General features: G+C 40.2%; 1 protein-coding gene across 13 annotated transcripts in view; it reads right to left on the bottom strand.

Annotated features, from left to right (window-relative positions):
• The window catches only part of ZNF280D (zinc finger protein 280D), a 44,830-nt gene extending 30,976 nt beyond the window's left edge, over positions 1 to 13,854 (bottom strand). For 4 of the 13 annotated variants that reach the window (XR_011728087.1, XM_071755099.1, XM_071755107.1 and 1 more), the window contains exons 1-5: positions 13,715 to 13,854; positions 10,015 to 10,160; positions 6,330 to 6,395; positions 5,852 to 6,222; positions 542 to 659 (exon numbers count right to left, since the gene is read on the bottom strand). Coding sequence is in view for 12 of the 13 variants with exons in the window: in XM_071755099.1 (XP_071611200.1) it covers positions 542 to 659; positions 5,852 to 6,222; positions 6,330 to 6,395; positions 10,015 to 10,153 (694 nt within the window). In the remaining variant the exon portion in view is untranslated. Of the gene's footprint in view, positions 1 to 541; positions 660 to 5,851; positions 6,223 to 6,308; positions 6,396 to 8,387; positions 8,422 to 8,994; positions 9,151 to 10,014; positions 10,161 to 12,714; positions 12,812 to 13,714 lie in introns of those variants that run through there. The other 9 variants (XM_071755108.1, XM_071755102.1, XM_071755103.1 and 6 more) reach the window with 9 other exon arrangements.
• Between the last annotated feature and the right edge of the window lie 9,545 nt (positions 13,855 to 23,399).

Here is a 23,399-nt window from a genome sequence, read left to right as displayed (position 1 = left end):
GAAAAAAAAATAGTTTGGTGTCAAACGATGTACCCTCTCCCTTCTTTTCAGACAGGATCCTTCTGATCCCATCTACTCCAACTCCTATATTCAGCACTCAGGAAACCAAGATCATCACCACGGGGAATCCACACAGATGATTCAGTAACTTCTTGTGATACTCTTCCTAGCTTCCTCTTTTGCTAACAGTCATTCCTATTCATGCTACTCAAAGAGTGATTATAAATATACTAAAACTAAGCCTTTCTCTCTCAAAAAAAGTACAGTGGATCTGCCAGTACTTTTTGCCCATCTAAATGATCATAAGAAGACACCACTTGATATTACAGTCAGTCTGATGCACTGAAAAGCAAAGTCCAACAACACAAGGCTCCGAAGTTTATTTCATGAAACATTATACAGTGTTGTGTATAGGGGAAAGAAAAAGTAGCTATACTATGTTCTAGAAATCCTATTTAAAGTTATAACTCAAAGATCTGCACTACAGTTAAATGACATTAGGCTGTTTCTTTCTCTTATCAACTACTACAGTTATACCCACCTGTTACATTCACTGTTGGCCCAGTCTGGTACTGTGGAACTCCCGAGTTCTGTCTCACACCAAACAGTATACCAGATGTATTATCTGGTGCAGCTGGTGGAGAATCCATAATATAATCCTAATAAGATATTTTCAAGAGGGAAAAGAAATTTGAGGTTTAACATTTTTTTAGTTGCAGGCTTCAAAGGGTTTATTTCAAAAACATATGATTGCTTAAAAGTACTCATACGTACTGAGCTGTAAATCAAGTTTATTACAATCTCCCCCAAATAGTTTCTTTTTACATTTTAAGAAGTTTGCAACTCTTTGTCAGTGGTTTCTAATTTATTCAGAATACTAAAGCAACTGTAAGACCTGGGAAAGTTCACTTTATTAAATATTACTGAACTTGTTTGAATTGTTAATTGTAACTGCTTTTGTTCAAAAGTCTGATGATGTTTCAAACAATATGTGAAATGTTTTTCAAAAAAACTCAAGCTTTCTTTCTCCAACCTAAACTCAGTTGCTCTTCTGCAACAGTTAGCTGCACTTTAAAAAAAAATCAGAAAATAGAACGAAAATAGATACAAAAGTATCACAAAATTGCAGCAAGTAGAACTTGTCAAAACAAGATGATACTAAATCAGTCAAATTCTACCAAGTGTTCAAGCTTTAATCAAAGTAAAAGTATCTTTAGCAGTCATTCATGGTATTATAAAGGCTTTTTTCCTTTTCTGTAATTTCTTAAAGACTTCTGCAAATAATATAACCAAGTTCACTTTCCAAAGCACAGCTACCCTAAGAGTTGGATCATGTTTCTTAGCACCTTACACTAAGTTTTCAGCATTACAGACTACAGGTATCTTCATTCTCTTCAGTTTAAAAGGTTGGCCCTTTAGTAGTACATATGATATAAAAAATTAAATAGTCCACACACATTTCTTGACTCCAACACTGGAAGATGTTAAGGCCAAACACTATCACTGACTATTCAAATAGATAACATTTGGAGGGAAAAGAAACATGAAATTTAGTTCTCTTTACAAATATTCAAGGGTAGGGGGTGAGGTAGGAGAAATAAACTTTTCAGTATTCACCAATACTGCTCAGATTTTAAAAGGCCATTCCTCCCAACAAAAACAGTCTGAACATGAAATATTTTCAGCAATAGCAATAAGGAGTTAAGAAAAACCTTATACTAGAGTTAATCTTAATTTCACCATTAAGGGATGAACTGCAAAATATTGGTACTTGATCCTTCTACTCCAAAATAATTCAGTTGGTTATGCTTCACCAGTTTGTATTGTGAAACAAAAAACCTGACATGAGCAGATCCATTTTCCTAAAAATTATGATTTAAAACATCTCATGTATGCATGAGACAAAGACCAAAACACTTTTTGCTCTAAGACTGATCTCACAAAATGCTTCCCGTTCACAACTGTGCCACTTATTTGAAAATATCCCTGTGGAAGTTACCACATTTTTAACTAACACCATGTTGGCTAAGCTTGATGGAAAGAAGTCTAAAGATGTGTACAAGTACAGATACAGGTAGGATTATCTATTTTCAGATTCCTAAGCACCATAATTTTAACAAAAAGAGAAGCAGCTTCTTCCCATCCTGCCTTTTTGTTGTACATCTCTCAAATGAAGACCCTGCAGGACCTTAAGGGTGATGAAGAACCATTCTTTTAGTCAGTAACCTAAATTAAAAGAGAAATATTCAAGAGTAGCTGTGGAAACAGTTACTAAATTTCTCTGCTCTATTTCCTACCAGTAAAACCTTCAAGAGCTACAGTCACAACAGAATAGGTGTTACTGTAGCCACAATGGTTTCAGACTAGGCAGTGAAATTACAAGGAAAGCAGCTCAGGCTGCAAACCCCAGCTCAAGAGCAGTTTGTGCTCAGGTGTTACTGTGGAGGTCTATGCACACCATGACCAGTACAACAGCTGCACACAAAATCTGCTTCTCTTACTACTCTGTGATTTGTTTGTTTTTAAGTCTTGCTAACATTTAAACTATCTTCAAAATAGCAGCCTGGGTAATCTGATGGCATACATACATCTCCCTAAACTTATATCTAGTATATACGTATCTAGCAAGAAAGAATGTGAAAAAAGGCATCCTGGGAATTAAAAGTTTCATAATTTTCAGTGCAATTTAGCTCAGCCATTTTAACTGAAAAAAACAGTACCTCCCCATGCCTTAGAAAGCAAAAACGTTTTAAAGAAAAACCCAAAATAGCTTTACCACATAAAAAAGAAGAAATTAAACTAATATGTACAGGTGCTCTCACATGCAAAACAGCAAAACCCAACACCATTATTAATTAAGCTTTTTGGGCTCAACTGAAAAAAAAAAACAAAACACCATAACCCTTGGTTTTCCAAAAGACTGGGGAAAATACTGCCTGTATGAACTGTGCATCCTAGGTTTCCTACATGTGAAAAACAACATGGTAATTGTAACAAACTCCACAGAGCAAAATTATAATGCATGGAATCAGACTTTTCTCTCCCAAAATTAACTAGGAACACCTGGAACCTGAATCACAGTCAGACTGAGAAAGGTGCCTATTAAGTAGGAAACAGCTATAGACAGAAGTGGCTGGGGTCTACTGGCAAGCATTCTGAGCCCTGAATTATAGAAAGTTTTCACCACTAAGGGCAAAGTTTTCTTACAGAGGAGCATAGCCCTATTGCTACCAGATTCAACACCACTAGCTCTGATTGGATTACAGTTGATGTAAAGATCATGAGAGAAGCCAAATCCAATTCAGAATTTCTGGAACTGCATTAATGTAGTGCAGTAACAAGAAAACAAAAACTAGACTTTTAAAGGAAGCCAGCAAGTCTGAAGTCTGTGATTGGAAAGGGATACTTCAATAAAACTGGAATTCCCAAAGACTGACAAGAGGAAAATTATAGACCTACATGATATGAAATTGAGGAAATGTGTTTCAACTCACTCGGTGATCAAAGCAAAGAGTTGCCACAGACAAAAGTTTTGACATCCTGAGGTTAAAAAAACTATTGCACCATATTAAGAATGCAAAGGCATTCTGAAGGCTGTTCACCAAAAAAGGGGTGAGAGTGTCTAGGCACACCTGACAGTCATCTTCACATCACAGTATTTTAAATTCAAAGGTAAGTTCTAATATCTGGAAGCTGAAAATGCACAGATCAAATCTTTCCCAGAAAAAAAGCTTATTTGAAGCCCCTGCCACTTATGAAGATTCAATTTAGGAAGAAAGAGAAAATCTGTGAACCACAGAAAGCTCAGGGCAGTAAATCATCAATATAAAATAGTGGCCCCAAGTGAAACAAAGACTAGATAAAGGAGAAATAAAATAAAAAAAAACCTAAGTTCTTGAATACAATTCAAACCAAGGACATGAACCAAGATACATCCATCTGACACTAAGAACAAATGACATACTGAAGCAGAAGTGATACTAAAGAAAAAAGAAATCATGGAACATTTGACAATATCAACAGTGGAAGCTCTAAGAGACCACAGACCACACCAGTACCACATAGGTACTGGATATCCCAGAAAAGGATGCACTACTTTCTAAAGCAAGACAGTGTAACCTCAAATAGGCAGAGCTGACCAGTACACATTTGGAGATCCTTTTTTTTTTTCCCTATATACCTTTTTGAAACCTTAAGCTTTTCTAGGTCTCTTTAAGATTTTCTAAAACAAAACAAGGTAGAGGCCACTAGCAGCCTTATCTATTAGAACAAAAACATGAGTATGTATCTGCAAGGGAAGTAAAAGGGAGTGCTTCCTTTTGCAGTAAAGATTCTGCAAGACATCCCAGCACTCCTCTAAGGATTTAATAAATCATACTATGCCACATGTAAACACAAAGTTTACAGATCTGAAATATGTGTATACATTGCATGAAGTAGCAGACTGTATTATCTGTCCTGCTTTATAAAGACAGATTTAAGAGGACTACAGAGGCAACCCAGATATCCTACTGATCTCTGGACTTCTGATTAGGTAAATTTCAGGCCTTCAGTGACTGTTTCAGCTAGCTAACTTTGTTAGACATGTCCATGATTTCTCTCTGCAAACTAGCAATCAACTGCTGAAGACTCAACACTGGAAACTTCAAGTTCTTTCCTAATGAATCTGCCAAAGATTCAGCTACCCAGTTGACAAGGAATTACTACATTGCATTAATTTTCTTAAAATCCAGTCCCCCTATTGGCAATGACTTAGCCACAAGTCTTAAGAACACCACCTAATTCTCACATTTTAAAGGTCTTATTATGTCCATTCTCCTGTTCAACAAACAGAGAACACATTAGACTGCATGATTTTTATTTATACTTAAAGACTGGCAGCTGGGACAATGGTAGGTGTGTATATTTTTATGGACAATGGAGATGTTGTCTACTATCAGTTTTCATTCTAACCTGACAGTAGTAGATAATCCTACAGGCACCCAGTCTAAGTTTCAGTTTAAATTTAAATTAATAAACTTTCAGTTTAAATTAGTTTCAATAAAGGTATCACATCACAGTTAGCCTCACACAACTGGGAAATTTTAACCTTTATTCTTTCACTCACTCAAATGTCTAATGGTTAAGGCAATAAAACCAGCATCTAACTTTTCTCCCTAAAGTTATCATTCTGAGGTTCTCTGGCAACTCAGGAGGATCTGTGATACATGATCTATGTGCATAACTCCCTTGGGCTTTTCAAGCAAAGCAAATAGGTGGCTGAACTGCTTTGTCTACCAAACCTGCAACTTTTAGCTGTTTAAGCCCTCCCTACCATACTATTGTTTCACTACAACTGACATGTGAGCCAAAAAGCAAAAAATCCCTAAGGAGCTACCACTACAGCATTCTCTTAAGAAGTGAAAATCCCAAGAGAGGCACTGTAAAAATCAGGTTGGGAAACCACAAACTTACTGTAAACACCAAGTCCAAGATGTTTAAAAATGAAACTGATTTATCAATACAGAGGATCCATGTCTGAGCAGAGAAATCTGCAAAATTTAGAGTATGATAGTTTCCATCATTTCTTCAAACAACATAAATTAAATAACCCCTTGTGCCAAATGTTCCCAGTTAATGTAATACCACTGCTACTAAAGCTACCATCCTTGAGTCTTGCAAATCAGTATTTAAAAAAAAAACTATTTTAATTTTCCAGTGCAAGGTCACGGCCCTACAATCTTCACTGTTTATATTATGCTAGTCTATATTATTCCAGGTCTTCAGATCACTAGATGGATTCCATATATTCCTCACTGATTTATTCAAAGTTAATTTCAGTATTTTACAGCTTAAGGGAAGAAAAATTTACCTGATTGAGTATCACTGGCTGTGCAGGTACAGTAGCCACGGGCCTGGAAACAGGTTGAGCCCCTACAGGAACCGTGATGTTTCTTGATCCTGGCTGTGTTGTCACTGGGCTGGTTACAGGTCTGGTGCCAGGCTGTGGTATTCCAGAACTTGACCCAGGAATCTGCTGTGTTGATAAACATCCAGCAACTGGTCTCTGCAACGTTGGTGAAGTTCCTGAAACATTCACTGGTATGGACAATGGCTGAACTGCTACAGAGCTAGATGCAGGTCTGGATACAGACTGAAAGATGGATGAAACAGGCATGGCACCGGGGCTGGACGCAGGTATCACATAATGGTGACTTTCAGACTTGAATGTAGTGACTGTACCTGTTGCAAAGGATTCCAAAGTTATCTTTATGTAATTTTGCAGTCAGATGTTTCATAAGTGTTGTGGATTTTTTATTTTTAATTACCATATTAGGACAATAAAGTACCTCTACTGGGTGCACCATTCTGTATCCCCCTTCGTGATGAGCTGAGGTTGACTCTGTTCAATATATCTGTCAAAAGTTACATTTATCTTAATTGCAGTTAAATTAATAGCTTAATTGCTTTTCAAATTAAAAATAGCATTCATATCCACTAATTAAGCCAATTAGGATTCCACTTACAAATTTGAATATTATTTTAAAGTAAATACCAGGCAAAACAAGTTATTTGTACAAATTATGTTCTGCTCCTCTTAGGTTAAGCTACTTCATCTCAGCTTTTATTTTCTTGGAGACAGATTAACACACAAAAAAGAGTGCAAGCAAACAAACAAAAAATAAAACAAAAAGACAACCAACCAAACAAGCAATATTCCAGAATACCAGAACTGCTTCACACTAAAGGAAGCATTTGCTCTAAACCAGTAACTACATAATTTGCTTCTGTATTACAGGAAAATGCAGCACTTGCAAACTTGCTTTTAGACTTCTTGATCTCCATTTTTTACACAAAAGAAAAATCAACTGACCAGTAATCAAAGGAGTCGTGTTGACCTTGTATTGCAGGAGGACTGATTTTCTTACTCATTCTGCATGGTAGTCTAAGACCTGAGTTCTACCACATCAGAAATACACTGAATTTCTAAGCTATTATGCTTACTCTCCAGCTAATGCCACCAATATCCCCTGACTTATTATGTCTTAGTCTGGGCTTTCTGATTGTCCCAGAATACCACAAATATATTAATCAAATGAAAATATTTTTCTACCACCAGATTCTCAATTCCCTTAGCATTGCTGTCAAGTTTCTTGCTCTGACATGTGAAAACATGCACATGAAATGAGATTGATCCTCCAGTATCTAACCAACAAGGTTTAGACACCCTCTTAAACCAGGATCAGATTACACCAGGCTCTCAAACAACAGATCTCCACTTTATATTTAACAACCTTAAGGTTATTTCCACCAGCAATGGCTCATTAGTATACACTGCTAAGGTTGATAAATAAATCTAATAGCAGTAGAGCTTGGAAGATCACAGCTTTCACCTGCATTTAGATAATATTAGAAAAAAAGCAGCTGCAACCAACAGATCCAAACTGGTTTGCATTTTTTAAGATACTACAAAATTTCATCCTGTAATAGCAATACTATTTTTACTTCAACACAACTCCATGAGCAAGGATTAACTTAATTCAGGATTCAGCTGAGCATACACTTTTGTTTGTTAATAAATCTCACTCTCACGTTTGAATTTCAGAGTGAAATGAAACTAAAGCTTTAATCTAATTACAAAAAAACAACCCTATCCTGGAAGTTCTGTTTCACAAAGCATATTCAGCTTCAGACAGTCTGATGCACAAAGAATTCACATCCTAAAATACATAAGTAAAAGAACATTTCAAGAAGTCAGTGATTTGAAATTATAAAGTAGTTTTACATAACTCAACTGATTCACCATAGACTTGATGTGCCCTTTTCCCTTCCCCATCAAAGTGTTAATTTTCCTGTTAAGGTAAAACAGCATTGAAGTATAAGAAAGTTCAGATGCAGAACAACATTTTAAAGCAGCAACAAATTACAGGTTTATATTACTATAAAGGAGGAAGCAAGAAAAAAATGAGTAGTGAGTGTAGAGAAAATGAGCAGTTGCAGAAAACAGTAAGGGGAACAAACTGTGAATTACTTTTCATCCCAGTCAAAGTAACCCTCCAGTACATCAGAAGAGGCACTTCACTGTACATGACATTGTGCCACCAGGTCAAAGTTGGGTTGTTAACAATTTCCTTCAAATTTTCCACACTAGCTGGTAAAAGAACCAGTAATTGCATTGCCAGAAAAAAGTAAAACAGAAATTGCAATGTATTTCAGAAAATATACCTTTCAGATAAAGTAGGAATTACATGTGAGCCTCCATTTGTCATCTACTTTTTCACCTGATCAGACAGGAATTTTCTAATGTAAAAACTAAGCAACAGTGATAAGTAAAGTTGGGTTCACTGTGTCTTGCCTGTCACCAATAACAAACTGAAGCCTGACTGCTGCCAGGTAGTACTACTTACAAGCCAGAGAAGAACTGAGGTCATTCTTCCATAGCTGTTTTTGATAGTGAAGTAGAAGATTACAAAAAGAAAAGTTGAGGAAAGAGAAGGAAGAGAGATAAAGTAAAAGGTTATACCATAAGTGATATTACTTGTATCAGGACTGAGTATGGACAGCACTAGAATAAGAAGTATAGATAATATGTCTCTTTTACCAAAGCTCTGGAAGTTGCTGCATTATATCAACATTATAGTTTTCACATGAACTATTTCTTGCCTTTATGACTACAGAAAAATCTTGAGACTATGATGACTGCAATGACACTTGACATCTTTGTTGTTCCAACATATGCCTTATGGCTAACAGTTGTTCTATGCTATGATCTACTGCCAATGACCAACAGCAATCCCTGGACCTTCCAGAAAACAGAGTATTTTTCAGTCCAAAACTGGTTTAGAGTGATTTAAAAATTTTCTTCAAATTTTCTTCAAATATTCTGAAAATATTCAAAAATATTAACCCTAAAGAACTATTTTCAGCTGAAAGAACACCAGCTTCAGTATTTCTCTAATATTTAAAACATAAGCTTTCACTGTTCCAAGCTAGTGCAAAAAGCATCAGACTTACCATACCAGTGAGTAAAAAAGTAAGAGTTCAGATGCAAGATGAAAATATTATGAACTAAAATGACTGAACAGAGTCCACGCAGCAGTGTGACAGAGGCTAAGTTTAACACTTGGTCTTGAAATTCTTCACTGCAAACTATCCATCTTCAGAAAACAGCTACAGAAATCATGGGTATGAGCATGGCAGAGATGAGAAAGAAAGCAAAAGCTGTAAACCTCACCAGGCAGAGTCTTGTGTATTCCATAGCTAGAGAAACCTGAGGTTGAACCTCTTTACAGTGAACTACAGGATGGCCAAATACAGAAATCAAAAAGTTTCATTACTAAAATTAAGTAACAAAAGCCCAAGCACAGGATAAACATGGAATCCTGACAAATCTGCTGTCATCATAACCACCTAACCTCACTCCCTGCACTAGCAGAGAACTACAGAACTTGATGAAAAAAGCCTGTTTTAGTGGGGATGAATGAATTTATTATTAAAACTCTCTTATTTACCAGAGACTTCCACTACTTTCAGATTAATCACTTTTAGTGATAGTGCTTTTATTATAGACACTTAAGACATTTACCTTGGTTTTGTCAGAATGATGTGCCACCCATTCACAGACTTTCCACCATCACAGGCAACATGAGGTGGAGAAAAAAGAGGGACTGAAACATATAGACCTAAATTCATGCACATTCCTTTAGCAGGGAAACACTTCCAAGTATCTAACTAAGGACCACTTATATTAAAAGCAGTTGCATGCATGGTTTCAGCATTGCATATATTGGATTTTAACTGTTAATGCAAAAACCTTTAAACTTCCTGGCTTTGACTTCAGAAATTTCTGTGCATAACCTGGATTTTAGGACAGAATTTTTTAAGAATTCCAGTCTTCAGTATGACAGCAAACGACAGAACAGCTTTAAGATGTAGAATTTCTTAAGTCTTACTGTTAAAAAAAATGTGTGTTCTCATAGCAAGTTTAAAGTTTTATCCTATGAAATATGTTTTAAATTATGGAGAATATCTTACATGTATTAGCTGGCTTTGAGCTCGAGATTTCCCCAACAAAGATTGGCTCATCATCATCATCATCCTCCTCCACTTCTTTCACTCTCTTTTGCCATGGTTCTAGCTCCTCTTCTTCACATTCCATAAATAACTCTGCCATCTTGAGACTAGACAATAAAAAACAAAACACACATAGAAAACATCCATGAAAAAATGTTTCACTGCTCAGTAGATTACTGCACTTGACAATAATCCCATAGAACAGTCTTCCTTCCCCCTCTCATGATCTGCACATGTTGAACCTGATTGGATATAGAACATCTTCAAAGACTGACACCATAATTATTTGAATTCTCACATCATTTTAACTCCTTTTGTATAATCCACAACTATCAGCAGAGGCCTCTGACATAACAGTTAAAGGTATCTTTTCAAAAATACTGATACTCCAGGTGATTAAAAAGAAATGTGAGGACTCTACTATGAAATATGTAATACACCTGGCATGCCTAAATCACTAAATCCCTAGTTACAGCTTTGTTCTTTTCACATCTAAAACACTCAACCAAACCACATCCCACTCAAACCCACAGTCTACCATATTCTCACATATTTCCAGGGCTTCCCATATAGTCACATTTTGTTTAAAATCCATCAAAACAGAAACTTCCAGTGAAACAGAAGTCTTCAGCACAGACTGAGAAACTGTGTAACATCTAATAAGACAATTTCATGACAGGAATCAGGAGCTGCTAGATTTGGTGATGGACTGTAGAAATAATTAGTCTGGAATAACATGGGGAAGCAGACAGAATTCTGCTCTTGCATTCAAGTGCATGAGAATGGGGCTCCTTATGCTCAATGCTAAATCTGGGGGATAACACAGAGCAGCAAAGCTACACTCCATCAGCTTCAGGTGCTGAACATACCAGCAGGAAAGCAAAGAATAAAACACCAGACTCTTGTTGAGGGAAAAGCAGAAGAGGATGAAGCTAACTTCCACTTGACAGAGACAAGGGCCACGTGCCAGGTCTTGAAAAGATAAGCCTGATTCTCATTTTTGGAAGCACGTTCTTCAGAACACCTTTTCTTTCCCAACACAAAGTTTATTAGACTTCAAGGCAAAATGAAAAACTATTTTCAAAGACTTGGTCATGGAACTGGTAACGTAAAGTTGAGAGCACGTGTAATTTAAACTAAAAACACAAAACAGGCACAAGCACTCTACATGTTAGAAGAATCCTAACAAGATGGGATAACCTCAGAAACACTGTATTGCAGCAGATTTTTTTTTTTTTTAATACAGGTTAAGCAATTTGGTAACACAAGCATGCACTCACAGAAGGTTACACCAACTGGTATCATCTCTCATAGGTGCCTTATTTTATGAATAGGGATGTGTGTTTTAAGGGATTTTCAGATGACTCAAAACGTATAGCAGCTTTTGAAAGACAACTATCAACAGAGTTTCAGCTCTTCCAATCTTCTTACATTTCAGTGCTATTATTTGAAGCCAAGCTTCCACTGACTTTTTTCCTGGCAACAAAGCCAGCCTAATTAGTTCCCACCCTACTCCTGCACTGCTCCCTGGGCTGTGCAAGTGAACCAGTGCAGGTTAAAAATAACCTGGCCCACTAAGTTTTACCAGCATGACTGAGAGGCCAAACAAATCTGTGATCTGAGCAATCAAAGTTTCAATAAGGGGGAATGGATTTGATTACAGAAGGTGTGCAGGAGCTGCTCAAATGGTCTCCACTGCCAAAGGAAACATCTATGTCCATTTTTACAGCACGTGTAACTTCCAAGTTTTCATCTTCTTTAAAGCTTCTTTAGCTACTTGAACATAGAAATACATTCCAGGAATCCTGTTAGTGGTTGGTCTCAAAGCCAAAACCAATAATGAATCCTTCCCCCACTCTCCCCGGGTACTTCCAAGTGGAGATACAGATGCCAGTTTAAGAAAGGTAAACTGATTGACAACAGACTTTATTTTCCTCAGTTTTTACTATGTATTAACATAGAAACACATTCATACACACATATCCTCAAAGACAGTCCATGGACCAAAGAGGTCCAAAATTCCAATATAATGGTATCCATACATAATTAAAGAAAGTTTCTAAACTATGCTCCAAGATAAAAAATGTGAAAATTGTTAAGGTCTTTGAAAAAATTTTAGAATTATCATTAGACTATATCAAGACATTGCTTTAAAAGGCAACTGTCCAGAAAAAACTTGGCTTAGCCATGAAAGTTCATTAGGCAGGCACAATTATCAACAAACTGCAAAACCATGATTCTGTGGAACACTACTATAGTTATTAGACAAAAAAATGAACTAAAGGCCTGATATATGGCAGAAGAAAAGCTTGCACAAGAGCATTAAGCACCTAATGAAGTGTTTTAGAAGCACTGTTTTTGACACCTTTATTTAACATGGCAAAGTACCTGTAAGACAACAAACTTCATTAAAAGCTAACTGCATTTTAACTTTTTTTTTTTAGTTACTATTTAAAAGCACCATAGAAATTTATAGCAAATGCAGCTGCAGTAAGACTTGCAGTTACTGAAAACCCATCCTACTTTACATACAATTCACCTGTTCCACTCTTAAGGTCAAATGAGTGTTTCAATACTCAATAATTCTTTAGACTGGCTTAAAAATAACTGAAACCAAAAATAACTAGTGTGAAACTGGTAGCAAGGAGTAAGGACACGCACATTTACCAGAAAGTTCTCAGACTAGCCTTGTTTGTCTTCTTTCCATAATGGTATCACCAGTAAATTCTTCAAACATGTTTTCTTCCAGTTTAATGCTACACTTGAAACAAACAGGGTGAGTAACCACTGTGTATTTTTCAGTCGACTTCCTATATGGACACATAACTACAGCATGTTATTTGTAGAAGAGTGTGAAACCCATAGCATCACCAAGCTTGTAATTGTATTTTTATTCAGTAATGCGTTTATATCAGCAGCGGAGAAGCAACGACCAAGCTGAAACCGAACCTTAAAGTTTAGAAAAGCTTAAGTATAACCCCACTTCCCTCAAAACCAAACCAGCCAGCGCTATCCTTTCTGCTATAAAACAGCATAAGCTCCGCCTAGAGAAGAGCAACGTTGCCTTCGCAAAGCAGCCAGAAGTTCACACCCCTGAGCAGCGATGGGTGCGAGGCCGCGGGAGGAAGCCAAGTCCCCGAGGGCAGCCGAGCAGCTGCCGCTCCGCCCGCAGCGCCACCGCCTCTGGCGCTGCCTGACCGCCCCGCGTCCCGCCTCCCCAGCGCCGGGAGACCGCGAGGACTCCAGCGAGGCTGCAGCTTCGGCTTTGGACGAGGCCAGCATTCCACAGCCGCGACGGGAGGGGAGGAGTACGAGCGGCAAGCCCGGCATCCGCTGCCAAAGGCCGGGGGCCCTGGCCGCAGGCAGCAGCCTCCAGACGACGGGGTCAGGGCGGAGCGAGACCTGCCCAGGACGGCCCCGCAGACGGGCGGCCTCGGTTCGCAGCGAAGCCCCCTCACTGAAGCCCTCGTGGCTCGGGGTCTCCGCCCCACAGACCCGAGGCGGGGGTGCAAGGCCGCGCTCCGACCTAAGATGGCGTCGGTCTCACAGGCGACAATCCCCCCGCGGCCCTCCCGCTACAGAGCGGCGGCTCCCTCCGCCCGGGGAGGCTGCAGGCCGCCCCGGCAGGGAGGGCCGAGGGGAAGGAGCGGGGCTGGCTTACCGTGCTGCGCGTCCGGAGAGGCGGCGGCTAGGCCGCCCCGCTCCCTTCCTCCCGGGCAGGCTGGGGGGATGGGATGGGAGGCAGCCGCGCTGGCGGAGGCGCCTCACTCACATCGCCGAACCGCGGCGCCCCACCTCAGCCGCCGCCGGGGGAGGGAGAGCGGGCGAGGGCGGGAGGCGGGGGCGGCCGCCCGGCGCGCTGCCTGACGGGTAGAGCGCGCGGGTCAGCCCCACAGCGGCGCCTCCTTTCCGGCTGCCGAGGGGCGGGGCCGGGGCGCGCGGGGGCGGGGACACGCGCCATGTGCCGGGCCTCACACCCCGCGGCCTGGCGGGAGAGTTCTGAGGCGGTACCGGGACCAGTACCGGGCCTCACACCCCGCGGCCTGGCGGGAGCTGTACCTGTACTCAGCCCCTGTACTCAGCGCTGGTGAGGCCACACCTCGAGTCCTGTGTCCAGTTCTGGGCCCCTCAGCTCAGGAAGGAGATTGAGGTGCTGGAGCAGGTCCAAAGGAGGCAACTGGGCTGGGGAAGGGACTGGAGCACAGATCCTATGAGGAGAGGCTGAGGGAGCTGGGGGTGTTGAGGCTGGAGAAGAGGAGGCTCAGGGGAGACCTCATCACTCTCTCCAACTCCCTGAAAGGAGGTTGGAGCCAGGGGGGGGTTGGGCTCTTTTCCCAGGCAACTCTCAGCAAGACAAGAGGGCACAAGAGGTCTCAAGTTGTGCCAGGGGAGGTTTAGGTTGGACATTAGAAAGAATTTCTTTAGGGAGAGGGTGATCAGACACTGGAATGGGCTGCCCAGAGAAGGGGTGGATTCTCCATCCCTGGAGCTATTTCAAAAGAGCCTGGATGTGGCACTCAGTGCCATGGGCTGGGAACCACGGGGGGAGTGGATCAAGGAGTGGATGATCTCTGAGGTCCCTTCCAACCCAGCCAATTCTAGGATTCTATGATATAATGCAATGTTCCTCACCTTTGCTCAGTTAACCATTCCTATTACTCCCAGCAGAACATTGCAGAACTGGTAGGCAAGGCCTCAACTGGGCAGAGGAGCCACAGTGGCTCGAGAAAATGGTGCTGGAGCACAGTGCTGCAAGGGGCTGTGCTTTCATTCAACTCAAAATTCACATATGAAAATGCCTGAATGAAAAGGTGACTTAAATTTATTGTTTTCTCATGTCTTTTCTCGTGCCTTATTGCTCTTTCATCCTGGCCAACATCTATCTAAAGGATGCTCCAGAGTTTAGATTATTTTTTTTTTGGCAGTCTTAGTTACCCATTCTAGCCTAATTAAGAATGTATTCTGGTGAATTGTGAATAAAAATAATGGGAAAGTACTTGATCAAATGTCATCTCTCAACTGTTTCAGCCCATACTTCTTACAACTTAGTGTTGGTGACATGTCACATAGTTCCCTTCCTCTGTTTATATAGTAGAAATTAACAAATATAGGTATTTTTTAGAAGAATTAGTGAAGTGTGCTTCTTACTGTGAATTTAAGCTATAAAGTTTTGATTGCCATGCCTAGACTTGAAAGTACTTTGTTTATTTGCACTGTTATCTTTAGCCTTGAGATGCTTCTGAAGTACTCTGGAACCTCTGGGAAGTGAAAAAAAAATTAAACAAAAACAGTAATTAAATAGTTGCTGCTTAGTGGTTCTGCCATTAAATAATTTGGTCATTATAGGTTAGTAATTAAACAATTATTGAACTATGCCATCCTGCCCAAGCAGAAGGAAAAAAAGAAATATTCTTGATATTGAGAGAAAGTAGAAGAATGAGAATTGTTTATTATTTTAGACAGAAGTGATTAAGAAGGGCATGTAAATCCAGTTATTAGAAACACATATTTCAGCTATTCATTTACCTATGTAGAAATCATTGCAGATGTTTATGTTCCATTTAAAGCAAGATAAATATAAAAAGAATATTAAGATGACAAGGTAAAATGTTGGAAAAGTGGGAAATAACAGAATTGCTGTCAAGTCTGTGCACTTAATGTATGCAGTTTGAGCATTCAGATTTTGCACAGTTGGATAATATCTGTTCTGTGAGACCACTGCCTCAGTCCTTGCACAAACTTCCTTAAATATCATGTTTTGGCATCACCTTAGAAAGCCATGGGAACAAAACCAATTTACTGAGGGACAACTCATGTGTTCACAACTTTGGAACTCACAAGTGAATGAGCAAATGCCCCCCATATTTACAAAAAATTAGTCCTTTCCAAGGCTTGCTCATTTTATAGATGAACATCTTGGCTAAGCTTTATAGTTGGTTAATAAGGAAGCCTTAAAACTTTGTGTTGCTAGAGAAGAAAACCCCAGAAAGCTTAATGAGATCTGAAAAAGCTCCTTGTAAAGAAAAGACTAAAAATGCAGTGTGCAGTGGTGCAGGTAAAGTGTTTCCTTGACATGTGAGGCTTCACAGGCTGCACCAGCAGCTGAGGTGCTGTCAGGGTTTAACCCTGGCCTGGCATTAAACTGAGTAACAGGTGCTCTCTATTAATCTCTCTCTCCTCCCTGATAAAGAAAAGAGAGAGAATAAGGGAGAGAGACTGATGGGTTGGAAACTAAACTACACAACTTTAGTGAAACAGTAATGATAAATAGGAAAAATTACTAAATATATACAAATATACAGGAAAATGGATCCCACGTTCCTCCCCCCTTTCCCCCAATAGCTCTCACGTCACCCCCGAGGCTGCAGGGCAGCCCTGGGAAAGTCCAGGCTGGAATCCTGGAGTCAGCAGCAGTTGGGAGCTGGAGGCAGAACACACAGATATGGGCTGGCACGGATCAGGAGCACAGGCAGAGGAAGGGATGGAATCCTTCCAGGATGCCGGGTGAAGGAAGCAGGAAAAGGCAGGAAGGGCAGGCAGACAGAAACTGGAAGCAGGAAATCAGTGGCTTGGCCCTTGTGATCCCTCAGATTTATCCTGAGTATGAGGTGTATGGGATGGAATCCTCTGTTTGGTCAATTCTGGCATCTATCTTGTCCGTTCCTCCCCAAAGGAGGCTGCAGGTGGGACCTCTTTATCCTCCTGGAGGGCAAAATGTTTTCCTCAGAGCTGAGCAGTGTCCTTGGCTCTGCACACCAGTCTCTAGCAGTCCTAGAAGCACACACTGTCTGAGAAACTTGCTGTTAAGTTCAGCAAGTGCAGCTACTTACAAGAGACTTAACTAAAAGCAAAAGTACAAGACAGAAAATCACCTTTATCCTGGCCCAAACCAGGACCCTTCTAACCTCCCTCATCATCCAGGGAAATGCCATGGGATGTGTCAGGTCTCTGAACAATGCATCATAGTCTGCAAAAGCTGAGTGATTACTTCTTATCCTGGCACCATACTTCTTGTTGATCCTTTTGATTTTTTAGCCACAGCCATCCTATGTGTACAGTCACATCTGTCTGTAGCTAAAAGGGGAGAATTCCATCAAGGTTTTTAGCAAGACAAATAGTTTGGTTGAACTGCTTTGTATTTCCAGATCAAGACTGAAGAGCTCAATAGTGGGGAAACCAGGAAATGTAGTTGATAGTTTAGAAACCTGTTTAGACAGCAAAATATGTGCTTAAAACATGTAAACCACTTATCCTCTTATCATGAAATCCTAAGTTTTATTCATCTGTAGCTACAGGCTTACTCAGAAAACCTTTAACCATTAAACATTCACAGAACCAGATATAAGTTACTAATTAAATGGTTTGGGTATTAAGAATTTAAAAAAATAATTCTTAGAACAATTACTATTGAGATTCATCTTAGGGAATCCATATTGTTACTGTGATGACCTAACCAATCCCACTAGATTTAAGAAGTCCTCACTTGCCCAACTCTTTCCACTAAACAGTGGGGCCAAATGGGAGATAGTATCCCAAAAAATGTTGTTGACATTTCGTAATGGAAGCAGTGACAGATGTCACCATAAAACATCTGTGGAAGCCTCTTACAAGTTTATAGCTTACATAAAGATGGGGATCAATTAAGCTGCTGGTAGATGCCTCTGTCATGGAACTTGGAAGTCAGTGCAATAATGCCCACAGTGTTCCTAGTGAAGGAAAGTGTAGGCAGCAGGTGGCAGGACCTGCCGAGTAATGAGCTCAGTCGGTGCTCAGCCTCACCTGTGCCCAGTTAGGGCTGGCCCAAGTGCACCTGCTCAAAGATCAAGGGCAAATAAAAGGTGGGGCCTGAGACTGGCAAGGGGCTCACTCTGAAGCAGGTTGGCAGCCATGCTGGTTGAAGGCCAGTCTCCTGCTGATCCTGTCCTCACTCAGAGCTTGTCATCGCTTCGAAGTTCATCTCCTGCTACATCTGGTGGAGAATGCGGGCACTTTCTTGGGGGGGAATGCTTCAGTTTTTAGTAATGGAGGTGTGGCAGTGGCGAGTGCCGCCTTCACCTCAGTTTTCATCGTTGCCAGTAAGCCGCATACGACTCTCCAGGTGTTATCAGCACCGATGATGTCGCCGTTAATTTCTTTTGAATTGAGGTCCGCCAGTAGGTCCTAAACCTCTTCCCATAAGTCTCGGGCTTTGGCTGGACCCGAGGAGCCAAGGAGTTCCTGGGTCTCTGCTTGTGCCACGATTTTCTCAGTGGCGGCAGCTTCAGTGGGTTTACTGGCAGTAAGACCCATCTTTTGGCAAGAGGCTTGGCAGTGTAAGTAATAAGAGAAAGAAGGGGTCTCTCTTACCCTAATTTCTCGAGTTCCGGGAGAAAGATGAGAAGTTCACTTGGAGAGGAGGGCTTAGGCGAGAGTCTCTGCCCGCATTCTCCACCAGATGTAGCAGGAGATGAACTTCGAAGCAGTAACAAGCTCTGAGTGAGGACAGGATCAGTAGAGAACTGGCCTTCAACCAGCACGGCTGCTGACCTGCTTCAGAGTGAGCCCCTTGCCAGTCTCAGGCCCCACCTTTTATTGGCCCTTGATCTTTGAGCAGGTGCACTTGGGGCAGCCCTAACTGGGCACAGGTGAGGCTGAGCACCGGCTGAGCTCATTACTCGGCAGGTCCTGCCACCTGCTGCCTACAGGAAAGGGCAATCTATAAAGAAAGTGACAGGGAATTTAAATGGAGATCATGAGTTTACCTAAACAGAAGTACAAGCATAGTACTAGGAGAACATAAAGTTATCAAACATTTTGGAAAACAGAACTTTTACAGATGAAAAAATAGTGCAGTGCATACATACCCTTCTGCTCTAAGTATCTCTTAAACAATTTTCAAGGTGATATTTAAAAATAAACTTTTAATATTTTCTTCACTATCAATTTACTAAACAGTGTTTGCTGAAAGTGGTTGAAGATTAGAAGAAGGCTTTACCAGAATTCTGAAGAACAAATTTTATATATGGCTTGAGTTTAACATAATGTTACCTTATTATTAACAAAGTTTACTTCTTCAGAGTTTCCTATGGGGACTTTGAAGTCCCCATTACTGAGGATTTCTGGAGCAAGTGAAAACATCTCAGAAGCAGACATTTTGTGCTATTAAGCTACTGGGGGAAGTGCTACCAAACTACTGTGGCAAATACACCTAATTTTTTTAGAAGCCCTGGTGAATGAGAACTCTTAGGATGTGTCTGGTCACTACTTAAATGTAATCTAGGAATAAGGGTGCAGTTGTCTAGTTCTGATTTTGTATGTCAGTAAAATACCTGCAGCAGAGTAAGGAAGTCTTGCTCATTAGTATTGAAGTTATGGGTTTGTTTAATATTATTTGTTATTCTTAGAGGCTCTGCACACAGAGGGCAAGTACCAACCTGCACCACGTTGCAATTAGAGCTGCTGCCAAAATTTTATTAGAATGGATACATTCAGATGGGAAACCTGTAACTAGGAATGCACAAACAGATATTAAATGAACATTTGCAAAACAAACAATATTCAACACAGGTATGGTTTATTCAAGTAGTCCATAAGGCATGCTTGTAAAATTGATTGCATTTAGTCTGCTGTGGTTTGTTGTTACAGTATCATACCTTCAGGAATTTGGCACAAGTATAAACACGAAGGGGTGACCTCATTTGTTTATAACACTATTTTATAATGTTTGTTAGGCATATAGAATGTTTATACTTTCCTTTTTGAGACAATATGAAAAGTCTAACATGCAACCCTGAAGAAAAGCATAAGATTTCAATCTCTGGAAGTGTGTTTCTGTAAATTAAGGAAAAAAAACAACTCTAAATTGTCTTTATAAACATTTCTAACCTACAGCCCTGCAAAATAATAATTAAAAAAATCTAGGAGAGTCAGTGCCTTTTCAGTGTGCATGCATTTTTCCTATTGACATGACTCAAACTCATGAGAGCACATTCTAAACTGCTTGAAGTTACAAGATAAAATTGAATTGCATGAGCTCTATCAGAGATAGGTTAAAATAAAGTTTGTAAATGAACAGTAAGAAATAATCTAGTTTTTCTCTAAGAAAAAAATTTTAGAAATATGATACTATATACATCTATTTATCTATTGCAACTGCTATTCCAGCTGTTGTATCAGAGACACAGTCCATATACTGTGTATTTTGATTAATTTTCATCACTCACATTTAGAAAATGTCTGCTACTGTGTATATTTCACATAGTAAAGAAATTCCAAGCAAATAACTACATGGTTTAGACTTGGCATCAACTTCTACTCAGTTAAGTAATTCAGTAGTAAAGAAAGTTGTTCCACGGGGCTGATGCCAGACAGTGTTGACACAATGCTTGGCAGAAGCCTTAAATAGCAGGAAAAGTGATGTAATACCAACTGAACATGTGTCCCAGAGACTTGTTGAAAAAATGATACTACTGGGTAAAGTTTAGTTGTATTTTCTGCTTCAGAAGAAAGGAATAATGTGTATTTACTGGAGACGTTGTCTCGTTGAAAGCAGTTGCCAGGTGTTACTGACAAGTGCCAGGCTGCAAGAATCCTGCTGCTAGATTGGTTTCTCCTCACAATCACTCTCAGGGAAAGAAAGAGTGTTGTACATCACTTTGCCAAAAACTTGAGTTCATTAGAATATTGTGAACAGATACTCATCAGCACATGTAACAGGAAGCAAAGATTTCTCCTATGATGCTTTCTTTTCTTTTCTATGATGCTTTTGGGACTCGAGCACAGATCCTATGAGGAGAGGCTGAGGGAGCTGGGGGTGTTGAGGCTGGAGAAGAGGAGGCTCAGGGGAGACCTCATCACTCTCTCCAACTCCCTGAAAGGAGGTTGGAGCCGGGGGGGGTTGGACTCTTTTCCCAGGCAACTCTCAGCAAGACAAGAGGGCACAAGAGGTCTCAAGTTGTGCCAGGGGAGGTTTAGGTTGGACATGAGGAAGAATTTCTTTCTGGAGAGGGTGATCAGGCATTGGAATGGGCTGCCCAGGGAAGGGGTGGATTCTCCATCCCTGGAGATATTTCAAAAGAGCCTGGATGTGGCACTCAGTGCCATGGGCTGGGAACTGCAGCGGGAGTGGATCAAGGGTTGGACTTGATGAGCTCTGAGGTCCCTTCCAACCCAGCCAATTCTAAATTCTAAATTTGTTGCCATTTGTAAAAATTCATTAAGCTGTTATGCAGAATACGAGCCATTCTTTCCATAGGTTCCCACAAGCAGACCATGTTGTGTTGGACACACAAAAAGAACATAGTTCCTTGCAGAGTGGAAAAGAAGTGATTTAAAACTTGCAGAGTTCCAGTGCTCCAGTGTGGCTTTTAAACTGGTTGCTGTTGTACCCACCAGCCAGTTTACACTCTGTAGGGCCAGACCCTTTATTAGTCCTACAATCAGCACTTCCCACAGGTCTCATCTAATCAGTTTTGCAGTTATTTGGGGTGCTCTTCTCTGATTTAGCTGTTCCACTTCAAGAATGTTAACTATCTGAATGGGGTTTGAAAACCAAGGGTGCCCTACCTCCCCAGTTCCTTGTTCCTTGTCATTCTGACTTAGTGGATGCTTAAGTAAAGTGAAACAAAAGGTTTATTCCAGGATCTCTGCTAGTCTGGGTGAGCAGAAATCCTCAAATAGGAGAGGGAACTGAGCTGAAGTTTTCTCTGCCTCCTGCATGCACCCAGAGGAATGCACTGGTGCCTGCACTTTGGGATGAAGGGCAGCATCACTTCCACTTTCCTGCTCTTGCTTACAAATCTAGCCAGTCATGTCCTAGGCTTTTGCTTTCACATTATTTTATGAACTTTAGAAACCATAAAAACACAGTGTTGGCCTCACTAACACTGTCTATTTCATGTGTATCATTGCCTTCCCTTAAGCTGCATTTTTTGCCAGGTTCTATTGAGAACAGCCTCTAGAAGATTAACATACTTACATTAAATTTACACTCTCCCTCTGTAGCATAAGAATGATAAAATTGTAGAATGACATTTTTTAAAAATTAATTTTAAAAAATTGATTGTGGTGTTTGGTTTTTTTTTGTCATAAGTTTTCTGATCCACTGACTGCTATTTATGAAGTCAGAAACTGTCCAGCAGCCCTTACATCTACACAGCCATTTCCTTTTTGCCTCAAATTCAGAGCTGACTTATTTATCTTTCCTTCAGGCTCCCTCCTGTTGAGCTTGTAGTGTTCTTAGCAGAAATTATTGTACACCTTGAAGAAACCAAACCATAAGCAGTAACTCTGAGAACAGATTTAATACTGTAAATGTTCTCCATCATCTCCAGATCTTTCATCATCTGGTCCTTGACTAAAATCTAACCAGTTTCTTGTTCCCTCACAAAATTACAAAGCTGAACACATGCTTCCTACCTGAAGGGTCTGTTAGCTTGCCTATGTTTGTAGATGAAAATGCAAAGTCCACCTGAATACCATGGTGATACCTCCTTCATTGCTGCTAATATTGACTTAGCTCAGCAGCAGACAAGGCAGTCGTTTGCTTTGCAACATCTCAAGTGTTCTAAACAGCTGGACTGAAAAGCTGAGTTTTCAGTCAACTGAAACTGACTTAGAAATTTAACAGCACACCTTGCTTCTATCAGCTTATGCTATGTGGACTAAAATGACAAATTTCAGTTTGACAAAATCTGAGTTAGCAATAAATCAGGCATTTTTTTGTTGTGGAAATGTGGAGTAGAGATGCAAAATTTATATTGAGAATATACTTTCTAACATATTCCTGCGTGTTTGAGTAGTGGTATTAACATGACATTAAAATGGGTAGGAACATCTCTTTATGTTACAGATTTAAAAAAAAAAAAAAAAGTAATTTCTTAAAGATTAAGCTTTCATTTAGCTTCTTGAAGTATTTAGCTTATTTACTAAGGAAAGGAGATTTGTGCAGCCACAGCACAAACGTGCCCTGTTAATAGGTTTTGAGCACCTAGGCTGAATTGAGACAAGTTTGAGAAGAGGGTAGATCCACCTGCAAAGTAATACAGAGCTTTTTTTTCTTTTTGTAAAAATATCTTCTGGGTAAGAGTAGCCATACTGAAAGTCCCAATGAGAACATGTCCATTCTAGCCAGGAGAGAGATCTGGGAATGCCACAGCTGTGGCTTCCATCAGTTTGCAAGCAAGAGCCAGGATTCATGTGCTGTGATTAACAAAGGGAAAGCATCACTAATATTGCAATAACTCCTCAGCTCTGAGGGCAAGGCTGGCACTTGAGCAGAGTCTGAGTTGGCTGCCAAAAGCACAACTAAGAGTCCAAGTAACAGTCTGGGTCACCTTTGTCACCTCTTAACATTTATTAGCTGTTTA

Source organism: Heliangelus exortis, chromosome 11, assembly GCF_036169615.1.
Source record: "Heliangelus exortis chromosome 11, bHelExo1.hap1, whole genome shotgun sequence".
NCBI classification, from domain to species: Eukaryota; Metazoa; Chordata; class Aves; order Apodiformes; family Trochilidae; genus Heliangelus; species Heliangelus exortis.
This window is presented reverse-complemented; position numbering and strand designations above follow the sequence as displayed.